Here is a 26,057-nt window from a genome sequence, read left to right on the forward strand (position 1 = left end):
ATTCTCTTTATAAGTAACTTGAAAAACCATCTGGTTAAGGAACATTGTATTTTTAATGGCCATGCCATACATAAATTGGTCAACAAGGTGTAAATAAATGTAAAACAAATTCACGAGTTAAATATCTTTGCAGAAGATTTGAATGAAATATGAAAGTAAATATTTTGCAATTTGAATTAAACATTAAATACTTCTGAATATATAGTAAGAAAATAACCATTTTAACCAATGTAAACATTACATCAGTCAACTCAAAAAGTTATGCAAATTTTCAACAGTAAACAAAAAACAAACAAAAACAAAAAAAGATTTGAAATAGCAGTTCATTGTACTTTGACAGAAGTATTGTAAAGAGCTTTCTCCTTCATAACTGCAGAATATGAATCTATAACCAACAAACTCATGTTAAGTGATTGGCACTGTTATTACAAAAGCAAAACAATAATAATCATCATCATCATCATTTCAGCTATTAATGAAATAACATCTGAATAACTGCGATTTTAATGCTTGAATTATTAATCATACTTACCAATGGCATTGTGAAGACGATGTCCAAAGCACTGAAGATGTGTCCAGTCGTTCATCTTCATTGCTTTGATCATGTTCGTTCCACTGTCAGTGGTCACGCACACCTGTCGATCCGCCACAAGCTTCCAAGACGCCAGAGCATCTTTAAGCCCATGACCAATTATTTCCCCAGTATGATCGTCGGGAAAATAACATGTCTGAAGGCAAAACTTCGCAGTTTCCATTCTGCGTCAACATAATGGGCTGTAAGGCTCATGTAAGGCTGAAGAGTACGACTACTCCACAGGTCAGTCGTCGTAGAAAAAAAAGATGCCCTTTCAAGCTGCTCCGCTACTTTTTCACGTGTTTCAGTGTACATTCGGGGAATAGCTACGTCTTTGAAATATTTGCGGCTCGGCAACTTGTATCTTGGATCAGCAGTGTGTAGCATTTTTATGAACCCTGGCTTTTCAATGGTGTATATGGGAACCATGTCCTTATCGATATGAAACGCCACAGCATCTGTCATTTCTTTCCATTGGGGCGCCTTTTTGTCGTATGGAACGGAATTGGAAAATGATACCGCTAATGACATCTGGCGTTTTGCAATTTTAGGTGGACCTTTTGCACTTGGATTTGGCTTGTTTTCATCTCTTAACTTTGAGCATTCTTCCCATTCAGCTTGGTGCCTTTGTCGCAAATGTTGGAATAAATTAGTGGTGCTGCCACTGCCGGTTGAAACTGACTTTCTGCATATTTTGATTTGACAAAAGTTTGTTCGACGTCTGAACTCTCGAATCCGAACCATTTCCAAACCACAGAGGAAACGTTACCATCTTTCTTTGGCACAAGGTCATCCTGACGTGAAGAGCCGTCCATCTCTATGATATTATTTCTGTAGCCTATTATGTTCCTTCATAGAGCACTGTACTCACAGGTGAGAGGTTAATTAGGCGTGCCATCATGTGTTCGGAGTCGGACAAGCCTCTTAATTATTCTGCCATAGGTGCAATTAGAATGTATCTAATTTTTTATTAAAAAATCGCTATACCTTGATTTAATAAAAAAATAAATCGTCTTAAAACGTAAATTCAAATTAATCGAAAAAATCGAAAAAATCGCCCAGCCCTAATTTCTAGTAATAAAATGTATTGCCTTTGTCCTTCCAACAGATGGCGCATCACAAAATTAACACTGCTCTTACGAATCCCATTGCATATAGCAGAAACATACACATTGCATGGTGCAGTGCAAACGTTAATGCTGAGGTCTACATTGATTACTGACATTTCCACCCATCTTAGACAGCTAGCACAACTAATCAATTTATAAATATGTACATAAACATGTACAATAGAGAGTCTTTAATTTAATTGTTTCACCATGCAAGCTTTATTTTTGCCAGTATATTGAAAATATAAAGTCTATTGTCATTTGTTATTCACCCTCTACGTGTGTGCTGCAGAATTTGGGTGATTTTACTGTTCTCTTTTTTACCTTGTATAACTTACCATGCATGGTCTCCTTCAGCTGGTGTCCCCGAAACAAATATACTGAGAAAATAATGACTGCTGATTTCCAGGAGGTTCAGGCTCGGCGAATGCATATTGACTAATAAAGAAAACCTTTTTGTTAAACAAGGACCATTAGTCTTAAGGATTTTATGGAAGCTCTTCCTATCTGGAAGAAGGGTAAAAATTGTTATTAGTGCTTTCAAAGGCAAAAATGACCCCTTCAGGGTATTTTATTATAATTATTTTTCTTTTTTATGGGTGTTAGCAAATTTGTATGCTACAGAAGTTGAAATAATATTATTGACCAGCGTGTGTGTTTTATTGCATTTGATTGAAATTAATGTGAGCTCAGAAGGTGGTAAATGGCCCTTTGTTTAACATCAACATCAGCGTCTCTACAAGACAATCTCATCTCTGGATAAGCTTCATTAAACTGTGCAAAGGACTCTGCCACAAAGGGGTAAATGGGAGGTCAGGGCTGAAGGAGTAATAAACGAGCAACATTAATTAAAGTGTCGTTCCTCTCTTGCATGCTCTGCATTTTCCTTGATTACCTTGTGGAGCCAAGCAGATTTATATAGTATCCTTCGGAATCACACTGTATTTCTGGGGGAAGAAAAAGAAGACAAGTTAGAAATAGATAAGACGTAGAGCATAATGTTTCATTGCACAAAGCTGATCCTAAATAGAGGAACAAATCAAGGCGGTTTGAGAAATTCTGGATCATCCCCAAACATACAAAATTACATACTTGAGTGGCATAATTATTAATAATAAAGGCAAAAGAATGCCGATTATCTGCGGTGGGCTGGCGCCCTGCCCAGGGTTTGTTTCCTGCCTTGCGCCCTGTGTTGCCTGGGATTGGCTCCAGCAGACCAAATAATAAACAGTGCTTGTTTGATATAATAAGAAAATCTACACAAATTAAATCCGAGCAGTAAGGCCAAAGCACAGCCTTCTCAGCTAAAAACAGAGGAACACCAACCTTCTCTTTATTGGGTAATTCAATGTAAAAAGAACCTTCAGTGAAACAAATTGGAATGTTTTAGAAACCTGTAATATGCCTTGTAAATATGGCCGGGTAAGCAGGCCAAGGTAGGCAGGAAAAAGACTGGGATGCTCTGTTTAATAAACTCAAAGAAAGAAAATTAGCTGCACACAATCAAGTAAATAGACTGAAAGAGCCAATCATTAAACTTCAGCCGAAGTGAATTACAGCTCTGTCCTCCTCCTAGGCTAAGGTGCAAATGAGACGCCTCCTTCTGGCATAAGGCGCCTCTTATATATCGTCTGAACAGGAAGGGGCGGGGCTTTGTCGAGGTGTTGTCCTGTGCTACAGGAAAAGGAGAAGAGATTACTAGCATCAGCGCCCCCTCTCGTCCCAAGGTGGAAGGGCTTACCTCTCCAGAGCCTGGAAAATGGTCCCTAGGCACACATTTGTGATAGCCTGGAGTACTGAACTGAGTTTTAGTCAACTTTAATGCACAGCTACATCAGAAAGTTGAGAACCGTCAACACTAGTATTATCAGAACAATCTAAAAGCATGCACTGCCCAAAATCTTCAAGCTATACCAATATCGTGACTTTAAACCACTCACTGTAATGTTTGAGATTAAATCGAAAAGTAAAGGAAATTTGAAAATTACGCAACGGATAAAAGCTGATGCAATACGACACATTCATAATGGCTTATAGGTAGTTTCGAACACGCACAGCACAGGCTCTGCTGTTAGTCTAGTTGAGGCCAAGGTCAAATGAACATGGACGCTTTGCTGCAGGAGTGCATCATTGTTGAACAGTGTGCCATAGTGAGAATTCTTTGGGCAGAGGGAGTGAAATCTGCCAAAATTCACCGAAGGATGTTGGCTCAGTATGGAAGTGAAAACAGCTTGAGCCAATGAAAAGTTTATGAATGGTAAGAACAATTTAAAGAAGAAAAAACACATGTAACGGACGAAGTTCAATTTAGTCGACCATCAACATCATGTACACAATCCCACATCGGCATGGCAAACGCCTTCATCAGAGCAGCCCAACAGATTACGTTGCCTGCTGTTGCTATACATTTAGATATCATCTATGGATCTGCACATGCCATAGTGCATTATCACTTGGGGTACTATGAAGTTTGTGTAAAACGGGTACCCAAACAAGCCAACATCCTTCTGGGAATTTCAGCAAGTTTCACTCCCTCTGCCCAAAGAAATCTCACTACAGCGTGTTGTTCAACATCAGTGTAATCCTGCAGCAGAGTGGCTGTGTTCAGACTAGACTAATGGCAGAGCACTGTGTTGTGCACATTCAAACTAACCCCATCGCAAACATATTGTATTGCACCAGCTTCTATCTATTGCAGTTATCACATAATTTCCTAATTGCCTTTATTTTTGGATTTTTTTTCCTGTGATTCCTAAAATCATGCAGTGTTCTACTAATATTACCCTGTATGAGTGAATGTAAACTCATGTATGAGTGTGCATTGCAATTGTCTGCCATTCAGTGACTTTATGATAGATAGATAGATAGATAGATAGATAGATAGATAGATAGATAGATAGATAGATAGATAGATAGATAGATAGATAGATAGATACTTTATTAATCCCCAAGGGGAAATTCACATAATCCAGCAGCAGCATACTGATACAAAAAAAAAAACAACATTAAATTAAAGAGTAATACAAATGCAGGTAATACAGACAATAACTTTGTAAAATGTTAACGTTTACTCCCCCGGGTGGAACTGAAGAGTCGCATAGTGTGGGGGAGGAACGATCTCCTCAGTCTGTCAGTGGAGCAGGATGGTGACAGCAGTCTGTCGCTGAAGCTGCTCCTCTGTCTGGAGATGATACTGTTCAGTGGATGCAGTGGATTCTCCATGATTGACAGGAGCCTGCTCAGCCACGGATGTTAAACTGTCCAGCTTCATTTCTACAATAGAGCCTGCCTTCCTCACAAGTTTGTTCAGGTGTGAGGCATCCTTTTCCTTTATGCTGCCTCCCAAGCACACCACTGCTTAGAAGAGGGCACTCGCCACAACCGTCTGGTAGAACATCTGCAGCATCTTATTGCAGATGTTGAAGGATGCCAACCTTCTAAGGAATTATAGTTGGTTCTGTCCTTTCTTACACAGAGCATCAGTATAAGCAGACCGGTCCAATTTATCATCCAGCTGCACTCCCAGGTATTTATAGGTCTGTACCCTCTGCACACAATCTCCTCTGATGATCACGGGGTCCATGAGGGGCCTGGTCCTCCTAAAATCCACCACCAGTTCCTTGGTATTGCTGGTGTTCAGGCGTAAGTGCTTTGAGTTGCACCATTTAACAAAATCCTTGATTAGCTTCCTCCTCCTGCCCACTCCTGATGCAGCCCACAATAGTAGTGTTGTCAGCGAACGTTTGCACGTGGCAGGACTCCGAGTTGTATTGGAAGTCTAAAGTGTATAGACTGAACAGGACTGGAGAAAGTACAGTCCCCTGCGGCACTCCTGTGTTGCTGATCACAATGGAAACAATGCCAAGGAATACACCAGTTTAGCTGTTATGTCTTTTCTAGTAACAAAATGAACTTCTGTATTTTAATACATTCTTGTTTATTGTGACTTCAGAAAGTGTCAACATGTTGCTCGTGTGTGTGTGTGTGTGTGTGTGTAAGAATTTCATTATACCCTGTACACATCTCAAAATTAAAAGTATTTAATACTGTTAATGATACCTTGTGAGCAAAAAACATGAAAATGGCTAGGCCTGTTCCCCAGATCTCTTGGTTTTTCAGCAATTGAAGCATATATAATTTTCTAATGTAAAAAACTCATTATTACTTGTAACACTTTTAAAATCTTTTACATAATTCATGTAGGAGTCTCACTGTGAGTAACAGCTTTGTACCAGAAAATATGTCACTCTATGGCTTCACCAGCAGAGGGAGCTTTAGGAATGCACTGAAGACAACACTTCAATGGGCCAGCTGGGTTTCTTTCTTTCTTTCTTTCTTTCTTTCTTTCTTTCTTTCTTGTTATTTGAAGCATGTTCAGCTTTCTTAAGATGTACCTAAGTCTTAGTAATAATAATTCATCATTTTATTTGAAAAGCATTGAAGTAGTTTTCCTTGTTATGCAGCTATTCAATGTGCTGCATTTAAAAGTCACAGTTTTTTCACAATGGTTTGTGTGTTATTATTTGTTACAATTTACCATCCATAAGCAATGATTATATTAAGGTATACTAATCTACCACTCATTCTTTGGAGTGATTTTGTATTTCTGACCAGCATTGCATTGTCATGTAAAAAATCAAGTGACTTTACATAGCAGAACATAACTGACTTTATTAAAAATCACGTTAAAGTAACTTATCATCAGCTGACAAAGAACAGAATTTTTTTTATTTTGTGATTTTTTTAATGAACAAAAATGAGATAACTTGCAGATGCCAGTTCCTTCTGCTGGTCATCAACTAATCAAGTACATTTAATTCACATGAATTCCAATGACCTTTTTAAGTGATGCAGAACTTTTAAGTGCACTTACTTTTTATACATAAGGGGAAAAATAAATTCAGTCATCTCATAATTTGTACATCCAACTTTAATTTATTCCTCATTTGTTCATGTGCTTTCTGAGCTCACATTTTTATCTCATGATCATGGGAGGTCGGGGGCTATCCCACCAGCACTGGGGGTAGGGCAGGGTGGCATGCTGGACTATCGCAAGGTAAACTCACTTACAAACACCCGCTCATTTAATGGACTTTAATTTAGATAATGAAGTTGCCAGCAGTTTGCTTGTACAGTTTTTTATTCCCTTGTTCAAAATTCGTACTGACCTCACTGGATAACTAGAACATTTGTATTTACTCAGCTGCAGAATGCATCATGCCTGTGGTTTGCCAAAATGCTAACGTGATTTATGATTCCCTTAGCAATTCCTGTCTGTGTCCAACAACCTGGAAGGTCTAGTTGGGCATCACATAGTCTATGGAGCAAAGAAGAATTTTTGGCTGCCAGTATCAGCATGTAAGAGCATGTATACAGAACACTATGTTACAAACATACTTACTGTACAGTATTTCCTCCAAGTACAGTTACCTCCCAAAGTGTCAATTACAAAAAGTGAACGTCAGATTTTAGTTGTGTTTTTACAGTCACAAGTTTAAAACTGAACACTCCCATGAAAGTAATGAGAAATACAGTACTATCTATCTATCTATCTATCTATCTATCTATCTATCTATCTATCTATCTATCTATCTATCTATCTATCTATCTATCTATCTATCTATCTATCTATCTTAATGTGAACTAAATAACAGTTAATTCAGGACTTTGTTGAGGAGAAGTTCATAGAATATTGGAACACTTTCAAGTCTCACCAGAATAATGCCAGAGAGTCCAGAAAATATGACAATGTAAAATTTGTAGTAGTAATAGTATTGTCATGTGTGCAGAGTATGATGAAATTTTTACTTGTATATCTTAACATTTTTTTAATAAATGAAGACATCCAATACCACATAAAACAGATTGGCTAAGAAAGGAGCAAAACTATTATACCCCATACATTGCACTGTATCCCCCATACCTCATCCCACTCAAGTACAGCTTAAAAGCAAAGTTTAAACGAACAAGCAACCTAGATGGAGTGGAAAAAATCAAATTAGACAAGAAAACCATTAAGCAGGTTGCTAAATGAACATAAGTGTGTTATACCTGTGATGTCAATGGGCCCCCAGATAATGGGGTTTTCATTGCAGAGACCAAGGTGGACCATTTCACAGTGGATTCCAAGGATGTTCAGTTAATTCAAGATGTGGACAGTTCTAAGTGAATTAGATTAAAAAATGAGGATGACCAATTGTCAAAAAAAAGAAGCTCAGGAGTTTTCCACTGAGAGTCCAGAAACAGTTTAGCCGCTACAGTGCCCAGACAAAGCTGTTCACATGGATGAGGAATCAGTGAAAGCTTTGAAAGGTCCAACAGTGTGAGAGTTTAGGAATATGAAGGATATTTACAGTCAGAAATGAAGAGAGAAGCAGTTGTATCTGTAACCAGAAAGAGAAGATAGAAGGACAGTACAAGAAACATGCGGAGGAAGGTGCCAGGTAAACCAAATAGAAAATAACTGGCAGAAAGTAGGAGACCCAGGAGAAAAAACATTCACAGAGAGTAAGGACATATGTATGAGTCATTGTGAGTTGGGTGAAATAGTTAGGGTTTCTGGAACAAAATATGACATTCTTGAAAATATTTTGCAAGGATAGAGGAGAAGTCAGTGGAGCAAAATCACAGGACAATTGTGAGTTCAGAGAATGAGGTTTTGTTTTAGGATGAAAATTGAAGCATAACAGAGGAAAAAAATAGATGGTTAGGGAGTGAGGTCACAGAAGGAAATGCCACTCGACCATTGATCAGAATTGCAAATAAAAGATGTCTGCCATTTCATTGTAGAAATCAGAATTTCACAGCACTTGCCCAAAAGGCATGCTCAATGTTTTTAGTCTTAGCGAGATTGACCGTAGATCTTGCAACAAGACATGGGTGGCCAAATTCAGTTCCATAAGGAGACATGTAGGTGGCTGGGGAGAGTGATAAAGCAAGAGACAGACGGTGTGCAGGTTCAAGGATATTATTTAATTCAAGACTTCATTGAGGTGCATGAGGAACTCGAAGAATTGGAAAAGAGTTCAGAATGATAGTTAAGAAATCCATTGTTCATCACATGATGATCATTAGAGGTGGGGCCTAATTTAGTGCGGATGAGTTATTGGTCTTAATCCTCCATGGGTCTACATACATAATTACAAACTGGGTACAGAGTACAAAGGGGATGACCAGGGTGTTTAGAATCAAGCTCAGCAATTTTTCAAACATCTGAATAATCAAAGTGCAATGAGAAAGATGTTGTAAAATCGAAGATGAGTCCATGTGGCACTTTGCAGCATCCACAAAGCCCAAGTAAAACCTTAAAAACTGCTTTACTCACAAAAACGTTTGTTATGCAAAAAGGAAGTATAACATCATCAAGCGTATGGGGGATAAGAGAAAGTACATGCAGCTATAATGAACAGAGGTTGTGGTCAGACATGACAGAGGAGAATAAGGAGGAACTGAGAACCAGGAGGGCATAAGAAAATAATACGAGACTGTGAAGAAAAATATAAAAACTTGTTTTTGAAAGACCAGCGCTTTGCCAATTTTTGAGCAGTTGGAGTTAAATGAAAATGCTGAGAATTTTTTTCTTATGATTGTTAATTAATGGAAAGGCAAAACCTTTATAATGAAGCTCCTGTAATTTTTGGTTAAAGCAATAAATCTGTAAAAGTACTTCACTGGAGCGGGTTCTGTCAAAGTTTTCTTTAGCATCTTACTTGAATGCCTAAGTGTCACTTTTTGATGAATTTCACATCCCTGGAAGCTAGCAGTTTTTAAATGAAATTCACATACCTCATGTTTGTCAAGCAGATTATTATTGAACAGTCGAGTTAATATCCCTCAGAACATGACTGATGTGATTGCTTTCATTTTTTGAGAAGAAGAGATTATCAACTATGTACACTAGTGCATAAACATGCAGGTGTCATTTATGGATGATTGAAATGCTGTTTGGGCATCAGCAAAGACTGAGGGCATTTGTAATCACCTTCACATACAAATGAGCTTGTCGGCGGATTATAAATCAAGTGTAGTGAGAATCATGGACTACCTACCTTGTCCTAAAAGTAGCAATAAATCAACTGGGTGGTCATATCCTCAGGGAAGTCCGTCACATTCTCTTGAGTGAATACATCATACAATAACAAGCTGGTAGTGCTTCAGTTGGCCTTAATGGAGTGCAAGGGAGCGAGTCATACGGGCAAAAGTCTCGTCTTCAACTGCTGTTTCTGCTTTTTTCTTACTAGAGATTTCCTTGGGACCTAAAAAATGACATAAGTTGCAAACAGAAATGAATGATTTGTAATTTTCTTCGTATTTTTTTTTTTACTATTTGTAATTTTTAACATAAATACTCAGGTAATTTTCTTCCCTCTGAATGATTTCTCCATTAACATTTGAAAAATGTGAAAAGGACAAATAAATGCTTAAATAAAATAGTAGGCACTGTAGTGGTTAAGGCTTTGGACTTCAGACCCTGAGGTTGTGGGTCCAAATTCCACTACTGACACTGTGTGACCATAAGCAAGTCACTTGACCTGCCAGTGCTACAACTGGAAAACCAAAAAGAAAAATGTAACCAATTGTATCATAAATGTTGCAAGTCGCCTTCGATAAAGGTGCCAGCCAAATTAGTTAATGTGAAAATACTTGCATGTGAAAGACCATTTTATAAGATAGGTCGATAGATCTTTATTGTCATTGTCACTTTTACAAAGGAACAACGAAATTGAAGGTGCAGTTGACTCAATGTGAGGCATAAGAGTTAAAATAATAAGCCAAATAGTAATAAAAGTACTTTACAAAATATGCAAATTGCACTGCATATTGCATATTGGGAGAATGATATGGAGCAGTTTTATTCTGAGTTCAGGGCCATGATTGCTTTTAGTTAAAAGCTGTTTTTAAGGCGGTTTGTCCTGGTTTTCATTGCTCTGTATCTCTTACCTGATGGCAAAAGCTGGAAGAGGCAATGACCGGGATGTGATGCATCCTGTGAAATGTCTATTGCTTTTTTGCGGTATCGGGAGGTGTAGATTTGTTCCAGAATGGGGAGGGTACAGCCAATTGTTCCCTCCGCTGTCCTGATGACCCTGTGGAGCGCTTTCCTTTCTGAGGAAGTGCAGCTGCCATACCACACACACAGTCCGTACGTGAGCACACTCTTGATGGAACAGTGATAAAAGGCAAGGAGCAGATTTCTGGGGAGATGGTTCTTTCTGAGGATTCTCAGAAAATACAATCTCTGCTGCGCCTTCTTCGGCAGCTCCTTGGTGTTGGTGCTCCAGGTCAGGTCATCCTCCAGCTCAATGCCCAGAAACCTGAACACCGGGACCCTCTCCATAAGAGTCCCATGTCTTATTTAATCATTCTAATGTATCAGAAGTTACTGGGATTCTGTTACAGGAGAGGCTGGGTGCATGCACTTATACAGCTTAAAATAACTTGAAGTGTTACAAAACAAAAACTACACAGTACACCAAACTGTTGAAATAATTAGTCTAAAACACACCTTGCAAAAATAATATATAAAAATTATATCAAAAATCAAAGTTAAAAAGTAGTTTGAAGACATTAGCAATGTATAACAAATTAATGATGTTTATAATTCCTCTGTCTTTTTATATATGCCCCAGCAACTTAATAAATTAAAGTAAAAATTTACAAAACTATACTCATGTTTAATTAATTCTATTTGTTAGTTCAAGTTTATTAAAATCAAATAAATTAAAAACAATACATTCAATTGTAAAAAAATAAAAAAAGATTTAACCTGAATATAATGATACATACTCCTGTTTTATATTGTACTTGTAATAAGAGCCTGTGCATTAAATAATGCCGCCTGAAGCAAGGCACATTTTTACCCCAAACATATATAAACCTTACTAGGCTTGAAATGATACTTGCAATCTAAGTACATTACGTATTGCAATATAGGCTTCACAATTCAATAACCTAACACTACAGTGCATCCTGGTAATAACAAAAGAATAATACATTAAAGAACAATAAGTGAAAAATAAAATAAAATGGCTTTCATCAGTAAAACAAACAAAACAGACATTAAAAACAATAAAAATGTATAAATTCTTCATTGCTTTTGTTTGACAAAACCACTATTTTTGTGAAGTTTTCAGATTTTGAAATTGAACGTGAAAGGAACTTTGACTGTTTCTCTCATCCTGCCTTGGCAGTTTCTGACTGTCCTGCAACTTATAAGGAGCCTGCCTGCCATTTTTAGCTAAACTTGTACAGTGCAAACATTTAATAGACATTGTACAAGTGAGTGACACCTTAGTGACATTCCAGAAATGAACCACAGTTTAAATAATAACATCACCAGTAAATACATCCTACGATATGTGATGATATGTGAAAATGAAGGTCAATATCAAGTAGTAACCTGTAGCCTTGAAATGCGCATGCGGCATTTTGGTTCTTGGAAGCTTGCATTGTAGTGAGGCTATGCAATTTGTGTTAAGCAAAATGTAAGACCATTTATAATGAAAATATTTTCAATTTTCTAAAGGTAGGTAGTATATAAAAAAAGGAAATGGATATGTATGTAGTTCTCAAATTTTATTCTATACTCTCTGTTTTTGTGTTCTTATTTCATAATGCTAAACATATATCTGCTGGGGATGGGCAAAGGTTGGTTTACATATAAAGGTATCTTATAGATAATCTGAGTACTTACAAGATTGTACCTAAGTGCAATGTGCCACTGTGACATTCATTTGAGTTAATAAAGCTATTGAGTTAATAAAGCTATTGTGATAATCATACACTGCATATCTTTTTCCATACAAACAACTGTAAACTTACTTTTGCCCACCCCTGTATAGATGTTGCATGAATATGTCACTCTTACCAAAGCGCTGCCTGAGGTGATCACCTTGTCACCTCATCACATGCAACTGAGGCCTGGATTCTTCAAGTAATTGAGTTTTACTCATTGAATGGATAACACAGTCATCATGATAGGACATATGGGAACAGAGAAATCTACAGAATACTAATAATGTACTGGAGTGATCATTTTAAACTCCCCGCATAATTATTGTGGAGGAGCAAGTCAGACATGTGAACTAATAAAGAACAATTTATGACTGACAGAGATGAATCTGATATCGCAAGGGACACTGGAAATGTAATCAGTTTAAATTTCAGAATGCAGAAGATGACAATGCAAAATGCAAATGTAATTGAAAGATGTCGTGAAACAAAACAGAAATAAGATCATGATAAATAGTACTTGAACCAGAACGCTGCTGACTTGCAGTTGGACATGCCACCCTCTGTTCTTTGCCACAAGTGCCACAGACTGGCATTAAGACCGCCCTTTCTGATTATTACATGTAGAAAAAGCCAAGCAAAATGACACCTTTTATTGGCTAACTAAAAAGATTACAATATGCAAGCTTTCGAGGCAACTCAGGCCCTTTCTTCAGGAAAGATGTAATACAGAAACTGGAGTACCCTATGTTTATATACACACACTAGGACAAGAAACAACATTGGTAAATCTTTAAAGGAAAAAATCTTAAATGTAAAAAGTTAACAGATTAATTCAGGCTGAGATTAATTTAACAAGAGAGAGAAGAGCAATGAATGGTCAAGATCTTTGGATAAGCTAACTGTCCAACAAAGTCCTTTGAAGTTTATGATGAGTTTTTCAAAACAATATGGGTCTGTAGACAGGCTTTCTGTGTCAGTCTGAGAGATGCAAACAGTCCTCATACCTGGCCATAAAACTCTTGTCTCTTGTTCAAGCCATGTTGTAATGTATTCAATTTTAACATGAGTTTAACTTCCCATTTTTTTCTCTCTTGCTGTGTTCTGAAGTTGCCCATAAGCACTGTGACTTTAAAGTCCCTCTCACAGTGCCCATGGCTGTTGAAGTGGGCCGCTACAGGAACATCTGTGTTGCCATGTTTAATGTGGAACCTGTGTAAATTCATTCTCTGCTAGAGTGTTTGTCCAGTTTCTCCCACATAGAGTGCAGTGACAGGACATTTCATGCAGAGAATTAGGTAGACTACATTAAATGATCTGCAGAACAATGATCCCTTTATGTGATGTTCAAGTCGGCAGTGTGGTATAACTATATGGTGTGTATTGTAAATGTGGGCACATGTTTTACATCTTTTCTGTAGGCAGGGAGATGTGCCATTTTCTGTTGGTTCATTTAGGGAGCTTCGGACAATTAGTTGCTGAAGGTTTGGTGGCTGTCTGTATGCCTGGAGGGGAGGTTCAGGATATACATTTTTCAGTGTTTGATCGTTGTTTAGCATTGGCTCAAGTTCTTTTATAATTTTTCGAAGTGTTTCAAGATGTGGGTTGTAGGTGACAACAAGGGGGATGCGGTTCTTGTTGTCTTTGTTTTTATATTCCAGAAGGTTGTCTCTGGGTATGGTAGTAGCTCTTCTTATTTGAGTGTCTGTCGTTTTGGGGGTATATCCTTGTCTAATGAAATCTTGTCTGAGCTCCTGCAATTGTTGATCCTAGTCTGTCAGGTCTGAGCAAATACGATTGTACCGTACTGCTTTGCTGAATATAATGGAGCGCCTTATATGCTAGGGGTGGAAGCTATCACTTCTTAGGTAGGTACGTCTGTCTGTTGGTTTGTGAAAAACAGAAGTTACAAGGGTGTTGTCTTTCAGTTGAACGGTGGTGTCAAGGAAACTGACTTCTGTTTTTGAGTAATTCAGCTTCAGCTTTATGTTGAGGTGAAAAGAATTACTGTATTTACACGTGTACCATGCACACATTTTTCCCCGAAAATTAGCATTAGAAAATCAGGTGCATGTCATACACAAAGAAATGTAATTCTGTAATGTTTACTTCTTCTGCTTGGTCTCACTCGCTCGCTCTCTCGTTCGCTCGGGCTCTCGCTTACTTACGCACTTGTGCTCTCTCTCTCACTTGCATGCTCGCACACTTGCACTCTATCTCTCTTGCTTGCACACTCGCGCTCTATCTCTCTCGCTTGACAGTGCTCTCTCTCTCTAAACGCTTCCTATACAATCACAACGCGCGTCTTACACGGGGCAAAACTTTTTTTGCGATTTTCTTTGTAAAAATTAGGATGCGTGTCTTACACAAGGGCGCATGGTACATGAGTAAATACGGTATATTCATTATGAAAATGCAGCAGGTCCTTCTCACTGGCAGTCCAGATTATGAAGATGTCATCTATGTAACGGAGATACAACATTGGTTTTAAGATGCACATTGACATGAAATCTTGTTGTCTGAGGTACGTTTCACATGCCAATATATCATCATCATAAGGGATGTTTGTGTACAGTGCCTCAACATTCTTTGTGGCCAGTACCCTCAGGTAAGGGGCCTAAAGTAGACAGTTTTTTTAAGAAGTCAGTGGTGTCATGGATGTAGCTGGTTGTATTACGGGCAAGAGGTTTTTAAGGATGTGCTCCACCCAACCTGAAATGTAATGATCATGTAAACAGTTTAATTCCTGAGAACCCCAAAATGGGTTACTTTTACATGCTTCCTAAAATCCACAAAGAAGGGAACCCAGGAAGGCCTATCACCTCAGGAATTGGCTCCCTTACAGAAAAGATTTCAGGTGTATTTCATATACTTATGAGTTACTGTGTAAAAAAATGAGTTAGAACACCTCTGTGCTAATCATTTGTTTGACTTTTAATCCCAGACAGGGACAAAAATATTGCAAGTACAGTAATGCTGTATTTCTTCCTACAGCACACAAAAGTATGCATTCAGATGATGCAGCAGCCATAGTTTTCTGAACGTCCTTAAAGTCAGAGCTTTCATGAGATCCCCTTGACAAATGATTGAATTAATGTTGCAGGCAGCAGTTCACTCTTCAGTGACAACATCGTTCATAGTGCTTCTCTTTCTTCCCACAGGACCCAAGGCCTCTGTCTGAAGGGAGGTGTAAATTTTATGCTGGAAGTTTGGAGTATTCCTATGAAAACTACTACACTAAGGTAAGTACTTGAACACTGCGCAGAGTATTACAAGTCGACCTGTTGTGCACACTGGTTTAAAAGCCATTCACACATTTTTTCTTCTTATTGATACAACGTATGATAAGTGTTATCACAAGTGGGTGGTCGCACTGAAAATGTTATTTTAAATGGATCATCTTGATAAAGCCACATTAATCAACTAGTATCATATTATATGTTTTTATGCCATGCTTTTCTTTAATGACAGTACTGTTGGACATATACACCAGGTAAGAAATGGTGCAATATGACTCTTACTGGACAACCTGCTTTTTTTGTAAAAATTCAATTCAATTAAATCCAGTAACTACTATTTAATTTAAAAAAAAATAAAATCCACCCATTTAAGAAGTGAGAGTCCCTAATTGACTTAATTATTGTGTCTTTGAGATGTGTCCATCTCCACATGAGATTGGCCCCAGGTCCCCAGATCAATGCCAACATACAGCATCACTTTATGACTGGAATTTAATGCCAATCTTTACATTTTAGAATGTGTGACCTATAAACTGTCTTCCCCTCATTCCCCCATTCACTTCTCCAAAACTAACTTCTCAATTCCCCAACTTGGGTCTTCTTATTGCCAATGCTCCCAGTGGCGGGCTCATACCAACCTGCCATTCCCACAAAAGGCAAACATATGAAATGCAGTTAGCTTGCACTGGCTTCAGCTACTGGAAAGAGCTAAAGCTAAAGCCAAGGTAAAGAGTGCAGTAGAGTACTTTGCCCTGTCAAGAGTGGCTAGCAGTGCAAACCAGGAGGAGCAGCCAGGATATAACATGTGGTAAATAAGCAAAAATGAAGTGTATTTCATACATAGCAGTAGTACAAGAGGCAAGTCAAAGAATAAGCAACAGTAAAAATGCAAGAAAATAGGCACAGAGAATGAAGTCCAAATTCACTCTTGACAATCAGGACATGGCCTTTGGTTGAAAAACACTTGGGTTCCTATACTGTCAATACAAAAGGGCCTTCAGACTGATGAAAATTCCATCTCCTTTCTTACACATTTGCATCTTGGTATTAACAGCCTTAATACTGAGAGGCAAGATTGTATTGTTTTGGACATGTGCAGATTAGAGATGCTGGGTATATTGGGAGAAGAATGCAAGGGATAGAGCTGCCAGGCAAGAGGAGAAGAGGAAGGCCTAAGAGGAGGTTTATGGATATGGGGAGATAAGACATTCAGGTGGTGGCTGTGACAGAGCAGGGTGCAAAGGACAGGAGGATATGGAAACAGATGATCTGCTGTGGCAACCCCTAAGAGGAGCAACTGAAAGATGAAGAAGATATTTTTGACAACTCCAAGCTGTGGACATTCCAGTCTTTGAAATATAACTTTTATCCCTTACTTCTTTTATGCTCAGTTTAGGTCCTTCCTTAAGACACATGGAGTTACATTAGCTTCACCTCTTCTGAAAACCCGTTTTGTTTTTCCTTGCCCTCTTTCTCCACATGAAAGCCAGCTGCCATTTCATACACCACATTACACAAAGCAACTTAGTAGCAATGTTCCTTATGTGGTAGTATGAACTTTTATCTTCTACCAGCTTTTCCTTTGATATTAATTTCAAAATGATTACTCTTTCCTCCAAAAAACTTCAATCATCAACCTAAAGTACTCGGATCAAATGTCTGCATCGTTTGCATCTCATACCTTATAAACATTTTGCTTTGGTGCTGTCCTGTGGTGACCCACACTGCCATCATTGTTCTTTAAACTCCTTTGGAACACTTGTTCCATGTGGTTTGGAAATTTTCTTTTTCTACTACTTTTGGTCTTTTGTTTCTAGCTCTCTTATTTAAGATCCAGTTTATTGATATTACTCTGTCATCCTGCATCTTCTACTAGACGTTTCTGCTTCATCTATTATTTTTATTTAGCAGAGATTTTTATGCTTAGATACCACTGCTGATAAGTTGGTTCTGGTGTTTTGCCTAATTCCCTTTCAGTTGAATTCTGTAAATACTCCTTGAGTTCTCACAATCTGAAAACCAAATATCAAAAATTTTAATTAAAAATAGGAAAACAATGCAGTCAAAATGGAATACCCCAAAAGAGCTCTGACCTAGTATTTGGTTAATCTGGGGCACTTTATATTTAAAGCATAGTACTTATATACAGTATCTACAGTTTTCTTAACACAGAATAATACTGCTTCAATGTCACACACATACACACAGATGCACGAGTGCTGATAACAGCAGTATCATATACAGTAGCATTTAACAAAGAAAACTACCATGAGGACAACATGACCTTAAAAGAAAACATTATGAAAAATGATACCAACATAAATTATGTCTTTGATGCTCCTCCATGTGTGCTACATGGTGTACATGAGATATCAATATTGGAAACTTTCAATCCTGTAGCTTATTTCTTATGCAGCAGTGCACGTTATTGCACAGCATGTACAGTTCAAATGAGTCTTCTTCTCAAGGTTCAATGGTGGGTGGTGTATGTTATTGTACGTGTCTCACAGCCCCAACAGCATGAGTGCAAATGGTCACTGCCTGCGTAGAATTTGTGTGTCCATATGGGATACAAGTTTGCTTCCATTTTCCAAAAGGATTTAAAAAGTCAATAAGAAACTCTAAATCGATCTGGCTTATATTAGTGAATGTGGTTGCAGGTCTTGTGATATCGGCCTTGTGTTTAGAGCTGCTGGAATAGCCTCAGGCTTCTTCTTGAAAAAAGAAAATACAAAGTATAAATTATGAGTCTAATTTACAATACAGATTATTTAATGCCTGTAATTTTCACAAAGGTTGAATGGCTCAGATTTCCACAATGTCATTTTCATTGTTCAGTAGTCATCAGGTCCGAATGGTTCAGTGGTGATGGCTGTAAAACTGGAAGTGTGACAAAAGGAGACTGGGTCACGGGGACTGAACTGTGTCCTGTTACAGACACCGATATGCTCCATTACTCATAGCCCATGAAATGCAATAAATGCAATGATGGAGTCAGAATTAAGACATTTGCACTGTCTGGCTTTAGGGAGCAGCAGTGATTATTTATACTGCCACAGTACAAGCACAGACTGTAAGATGACCGAAATCCACATTCAGCCATTGAAGCTTCACTTTAAATTAGATTGGGAGGTTAAAAAACAAGTAAATAAACAAACTGAATTTTTCTACGTCAAAGTGAAATGCAATATAATGCATTCAGTGCAATCATACTACATTGCAATTGTAGTCATGTGCAGATGTTTACAAATTTTAAAGTGTTTCACAGAGATACTTTATTATAACCACCATCATGGAATAGCAGAGAGAGAAGCAATATTGACTAAAAAAAAGAGAAACAACTGAGTTTCAAAAACTATTAGTTTGTTCAAATAAATGAAAATCAGTGCCCATATTAAAAACAAATTCCGTATTGTCCAGAGTTCAGCACAAATGGAGTGTATGAGCAGAGATGAGCTGTTATGTACTGAGCACAATATGATTTTAAACACTTGCTCATTTTTCAAAAGAGCCCCACTCAGTTATACATTTGTGAAATTTACTGATCCAAAAAAATGAGAAATCAGTGCCAAACTAACAGAATAAGGTAGCTTGCATACTTACCAATCATTGACCATTACCAAACACTCCCTTCTCTGTAGCAGTAGTATTAAATTTCAGTTACATTTACTGTATTATTTGGCTGATGCTTATATCCAAGGTGACTAACAAAATTTATAATATAATTGTTTACATTTCTTTTGGGGCGGCACGGTGGTGCAGTGGTAGCGCTGCTGCCTCGCAGTTAGGAGACCCGGGTTCGCTTCCCGGGTCCTCCCTGCGTGGAGTTTGCATGTTCTCCCCGTGTCTGCGTGGGTTTCCTCCGGGCGCTCCGGTTTCCTCCCACTATCCAAAGACATGCAGGTTAGGTGGATTGGCGATTCTAAATTGGCCCTAGTGTGTGCTTGGTGTGGGTGTGTTTGTGTGTGTCCTGCGGTGGGTTGGCACCCTGCCCAGGATTGGTTCCTGCCTTGTGCCCTGTGTTGGCTGGGATTGGCTCCAGCAGACCCCCGTGACCCTGTATTTGGATTCAGCGGGTTAGCAAATGGATGGACATTTCTTTTGGCTTTCCAATTGGAGCACAAGCAGGTCAAGTGACTTGCTCAGGGTCATACAGTGTCAGTGGCAGGATTTGAACCCACAACCGCAGTCCAAAGCATTAACTACTATGCCACACTTCAGTTCAGTAGGGAGGGGACCCGCCCCCATGGCTACAGGTTTTACTTCTAACTAATTTCCTAATCAGCACAACATTCATACTTTTAATTGATCTCATTATGCTTGCCTTTCTTTGAAACTTCTTTTTTAAAAAAAATATTTTTTTTTTACAAACGAGTAGACACGTGAACATAGGACTGTAGTACCGGTAATTATTCTCTATTCACATTTAATGCAGCTTGCGCCTGTGTCTACACTGATCATTGGTTCACATTGAGCATTCAGATACAAATACAAGAGAAAACTCAACAGAAAATGGTAAAGGAAACTATGTAAAACTTTTTAGGTTTTGCCAAAAATACAAATATTTCAGAGTACAAAAATAATAAAATATGTATGATGTAGCCATAGTTAAACTGGAAGGAATACAATGTGTCTAATCTGCCCTTACGGAAGAGTACCCACCTTCTTCAGCTCCTTCTAGACACACATATAAATACATAATGATTTATTATCTCACCTATTAGGACCCAGTGTAACTGAAACAGTAAAACTGAAAAAAGAAGGTTGTTTGCTCTATAAACACTTTCAAAAAACCCAGCATGTGCATCAATACAGCGTGAATATGAGCTATACTCTGTTAAACTGAAACAGACACTACAACTAAAGATGGTGCTATTTACAAACAAACCTGAGCTACTACAAATTAAAAAATGTTTTTGTACCGTTACATTTGCAGCAAATATTTATGATTCGTGTTATTTCTTAATTTTTTTTTTGCAGTTTCTTGTAGGTTTTTGGGGACTCATTGGTGGCTATTATGGGGTTTCTGAGGTTGAGGAATGCAAATCAAATCTTTATTTTATCCAGTTTTTAAATTTCTTATCATGGCACCATTTTGAATATTAAGAGGTGAGTGCCATCCTGGTTATTTTCACATCAACTGTTATTAAGGCAACCTCCCAGAAATTCTCAGGAGGATACTCGCATGGTGTTATTGGCGCAACACTATAAACTGTCATATTATGTGCCATTTTGATATCCACAGTTGGAAAAAAATAAAAACTTAATGTGCGCTTCTCAGTAGGGTAGTTGTCGATGTTCTGACTTCACAGAAATTTGATTTTCATATTGCGTTTCTGGCTTAGCAAAAGATTGGGTTGTCTTATTGGTTTTGACCCTAGTGAGTACTCTATTTTGTTCCTATTTCATCTTCTGATCCTGAAATAAAAATGATTCTGCTTTGGCAGAACAATATTAACAAAAAAAAAGAAACTATGAACATACATAAAAGCATCTGTACTTGCAGAAAGTACTTCTAAAAGTGATCACATGAAAGATTGCTAAAATTTCTATCAGGCCACATACTGTAAACAAAATAGCTGCCAAACAGTTAGAGGGTAATTGCTATAACAACCAGAAAATTATTACCTATTAAAATTTCATTCAAAAGAACTTGAGGGAATAACAATATTTGGTGGTGCCAAAAAGAATTAACTTGAGCAGGCTCAGAAGCCTACTGGGCCTGAACTCCAATAGCTATAGGACATCTCTAGGATTGCTGTCTAGGTTTTTTCAGTCTCCTTCACTACCTAACCAGTTCATCAACAAGCTAGTTTGTTGGTAACTCTGGTAATTCACTTCTAAAATGTACCCATAGTTTCCAGAAGGGGGTTAACCCATATGACCCTCAGTCAACAGAACCTCCTACTGGCCCTAGGGGAACTGCTCAATCCCCTTCTGCTTTTGACAAGCTATGGTCATAAACAAAGCTGTTATAACTTGGAACCTTATTTCTTATAAGTCTTAAGTTATAAATAGTGGTTATAGTCTACAACCAAGTTTTAAACCGTAAAATACAAAAACTGAGACAGTGATTGGTTTGCTACCATGTGCATCATGCAGTGTCAACCAGTCTTGTGGGTCAGGTATTAATCAATGTTTCCAGGGTTTTTCACCTAATGAAAGAAGACGTCAAGGGGAAGATAACCTTGTTGAAAGACTCACCAGGATTTATCAAGTAATACAGTAACGTGACGTGAAACAATAATTTCATATAATGATTTAAAGGAAATGCTGCCAAGTTGAGCCTAACCTGTATTTCTAGATTAGGGAGATGGGAAGGACCAGGAGAGGGGCAATATTTTCCCCAGAACATGAAAGGGCAGCCTTCCTCCGTTGCATACGGGCCACAGAGCCGGGACGCTCAACCCTGTGGGAAGACATGTCAACCACCAGGGGGCACCTGGACAGCTCCAGAATGGTGGTCGACAGCACTTCTACCACAACAGGAAGTGTTGTCAGAAGAGGAGCTGAATCCGCACCCAGAAGTGCTGCCGTATGCTAATCAAGAAGCACCTGGAGCAATTCCGGGTGCTGTATAAGGGAGGCCACCACACTCCACTCGGGGCGAGAGTCGGGAGGGAGAAGACAGAAGCCTGAGTTAGGAGCAGGAGGAGGTGGCCAAAGAAAGGAAAAGAGAGAGAAAGAAAGAAAAGGGACTGAGAGAATTATTGTGGTTAACTGTGCACTGTGTTGTTGTGCTGAAATAAAGCGTGTGTATAATCGGGACATTCAGTGTTTGTCTGTCTGTGGCCGTGCTGGTTTCCCACAAATGGCAGATTTCAATGAACTGCAATGGCCTGTGGGGCTGACCCTGCCACTATAGGGCTGAGGACTGTCCCTTGCTGTTATGGGCAGGTGGCCTCTTGGGGAATCACCCATAAAACACAGGGAATGTAACTGAGGCATACATACTGTTATACACGTGCATACGGGAGGCAGTCAAAGGGATTAAGTGATTGTACTTCTACGGAGTGGTGATGTATATTAACACTCTCTCTCTCTCTTCCCTGTTCTCCAGACCCTCCAAAGAAGGACCAGCCTGCCATTATTTCGGGTTCCGGCTCTACAAGCCCACCCCTTCCTGTCTTCCCTTTATTAAAACCTACCTGTTCTCAATGTACAAGTCACTTCTGATTGGACTCAGTCCCTAGTGACTACTCATTGCTTTATTGATAGCACAATATACAGGGTAGCTACCCCAAACCTTTTACTGCCTCTTGTCCCTTTTTTACAATATACAAAAACAAAAACATAAGAAGCAAAACTGGCTTTAACACAAATAAATGACTCAAAAATGCACAGAGACATAAAACACAAATTTCAATTTCAGCCAGAAGAAGAATGCTGGCTGCAATATAACGGCAAAGACTTGTAATACTACTGCAACCCCTACTGGCTGATTCCATATGAACTAACTAACACAATCGTAAAACAGCATCACATAACATGTTATTCACCAGCCTGCATAACCCACAGGTCGGTCAAAAATCAAAGTGAAAAGTTGAAGTAAGAAAGTCATGGCCATGAAATCCATCTTGAAAAACTAACTACCCTACCATTATTAAAGATTTGTTTTGAATGCAAAATCTTGGCCACCAGGAGGAACATGTTACCATCTTAAATTGTGTCGAAAAGATTGTTTTATAATATGCAGCTTCCTGGCATGACGAAATAAAAATGAAGATCCGTTGCTGTGCACAAAATGGCCTCCATACCCATAAAAATCAAGCAAAATGGCAGTGCCCACGAAGAACAAAATGGTAACAAAATATATGCCTAACAAAGAAGTAAAAATGAAAAAAAAATCAATCAAAATTTTTAAAGAAAGTCCAAGAATTTGGCATGTTTGTTCACCCTGCAATGGGCTGGTGCCCTGTTCCCCGGCTGTTTCTGCCTTGTGCCTGATGATTGCTGGGATAGGCTGCAGCTTCCTCACAACCCTGTTCTGGATAACAGGACTTAGACAATGGCTGGATGGATCGTACAACAATAGCACTAAAACACCTCCCTAAAATCATGACACTGACGAAAGTAGAGTTTGCACCTTCTTCCTCCGGGTGTGCCTGTTTTTTCTCAGGGCACTCTGTTTTTTTCCCTCCCGTGAAGATATATTTTAGGCTGATTAGTGCGCCTTCAGTGGCCTCATATGAGTGAAAGCAGCTATGTATGTGTGAGTGTGCCCTTCGATGGACTGGCACCCTGTCCAGTACTCCAGTAACCCCAAGCCTGAACTGGATAAGCAGGTTAGGAAATGATTTAAAAATGGAATCAAATGTGATATATGCATTCTGCACATACTGTAAGAAAAATAGCACAAAACGAGTTACTTAAAATCAGGCATCTTACAATACTACACTGGGGGTGCAAGTCACTTAAATAATCCTACCTTTTTATGTTTTAATAAATAAGTAAATACAGGTATCCTAAACACCCCACTTTCTTCCACTGAACTATAATCAGTGATTAATAATGTAAAACCTCATTGATCTGTTAGTTGCTGTGTCATAGTATATTTTTATGGACCTTCTAAAAATGTTAATTTATAAAACAAATGATCAGTAATGGAAAATGCAAATTGAATCATTCTTTTTAATACATAATCTCTTTTTCACCCTCGTCTTTCACCTATCATAACATCTGGCATGTCTCTCGAGGCCCATGGAAGCACATTCCCTTAATTACTAGACACACTTCTGGGCACATCTTACCCAGCTGAAGAGCCAAAAGAGAGCCTGCAAAGCAGACATATTGGAGCATTTTGGCTACCAGTGAAACTGCACCACAGGTTTGCTATGGGTTCTGTAATGAGGCATCTGGCCTTAGAGTGGAAGTCTTTATGGCTGGAGGTTGTTAATCTTTCCTTAGTGGAATTCATGCCATTAATTGTTGGCACCATTTCTTAATACACTCAGAGACATTACAAAGTCTGCTGGCATTAAATAATCTCTGAACTTCCATTGGTATTCTGACACTGGCTTCTTTTACTGACAGCCATCGACACTGGTCATGAAGGTCAAGAAACAAAGTTCGAAAGAATGGAATTAACAGCAGCAAAGTCTGAAGGCTGGCAAGCATTGTACAGAAAGCCAGGGTGGCCACGCCATTTGAGGGATGAGGTGTTCATTATTTTTGGTCTGTTTTAGAATTCCAGTCGGGACATTTAGAACTTGTAATCTGTTGATGCTTTGATCATGAATTGCACTGTAATGCAATCAGTTAAAAAGTGTTCAAATGTTCATAGTTTTTAGGGTATAATAAAGCACAAAGATTTTGGGAGTTCTACCCTGTATACTTGAAAATAAATGCAAAAGAAAACACATCTTTACACAGTCAAGTTTAATATGGAACTGTCAAAGGAAAGAAAAGATTTGGTATATATATCTGGGATACATTGAGAAGGCAAGAAAATGACACCTTTTATTGGCTAATTAAAAAGATTACAATATGCTTTCTTCAGGAAAGATGTTGCCTCGAAAGCTTGCATATTGTAATCTTTTTAGTTAGCCAATAAAAGGTGTCATTTTGCTTGACTTCTTACTACATTCATAATGGCTAACACTGTACAACACCCTAGTACTTCTGGGATGCAGGAACTGGAAGTGATGTCATATGGTGTGGGATCCTGGGAGATTGGAAGCTGAAGTGATGTCATATGGAGGTGGGATATGGGAGACAGGAAGCAGAAATGAAGTTGTTATGAGGCGTGTTCTTCTGACAGATTGCAGAGGGAAAAAAGATAAAGCATCAGCTCTGGTCCGGCAGAGAAACACAATTATTTCAGCCCTTAAACTGTCTCCCAAACGCACATGTGTGACAAGGGTCAGTATTGTCACGTGGGAGAGTACATTGAAACTCTCCTCCTAATCAACATGCAACACGTTGCCTCTCTCCTTATGTCATGATTATTAAACATAACGTTGCCTTGAAACGTCTTTCTTTCTTACCTGGAAAATCTCAGAACATACTTGTCATTACCAGATGTACTATTTCAATTCAAAATTCTCTATTTTGTTATAAAACTGACATTTGTTAATCTGTGCCACACATATTTCTGTTTTTTGCTTTTTGCCAGTCTTCACAACTGCTAGAAGGCTAGAACTCATCACTTTATCTCCTTGCTGGAAGAATGCTGTCCCTTGCATTGTGTAGTGTCAGCACATTGCTCTTCTGAGGGTACAGTCGGCTCATGACCTATCTCAGAGACACAAGCCTTTATAGGTTACACGTGGCTCATAGGTGCAGGGGCACCAGTGGCTACAAGAGGGAGCTGAAATTTGGTGCCTCTTTTCTGAGTGAAGTCCAGGGTTGAATTTCACATTTCTCCCTTTGGGTTAAGAGGTTCAGCTGTAGGCTGAGTCACCT

At 38.6% G+C, this 26,057-nt stretch overlaps 1 protein-coding gene across 1 annotated transcript in view; it reads left to right on the top strand.

The window, feature by feature from the left end:
* The window catches only part of LOC120523388 (transmembrane protein 255B), a 208,394-nt gene that overhangs the window by 123,769 nt on the left and 58,568 nt on the right, over positions 1-26,057 (top strand). Inside the window, exon 5 of the mRNA XM_039744663.1 lies at positions 15,576-15,656. Within this exon, the coding sequence (XP_039600597.1) occupies positions 15,576-15,656 (81 nt within the window). The remainder of the gene's footprint in view (positions 1-15,575; positions 15,657-26,057) is intronic.

Source organism: Polypterus senegalus, chromosome 2 (assembly GCF_016835505.1).
Source record: "Polypterus senegalus isolate Bchr_013 chromosome 2, ASM1683550v1, whole genome shotgun sequence".
Taxonomy (NCBI): domain Eukaryota; kingdom Metazoa; phylum Chordata; class Cladistia; order Polypteriformes; family Polypteridae; genus Polypterus; species Polypterus senegalus.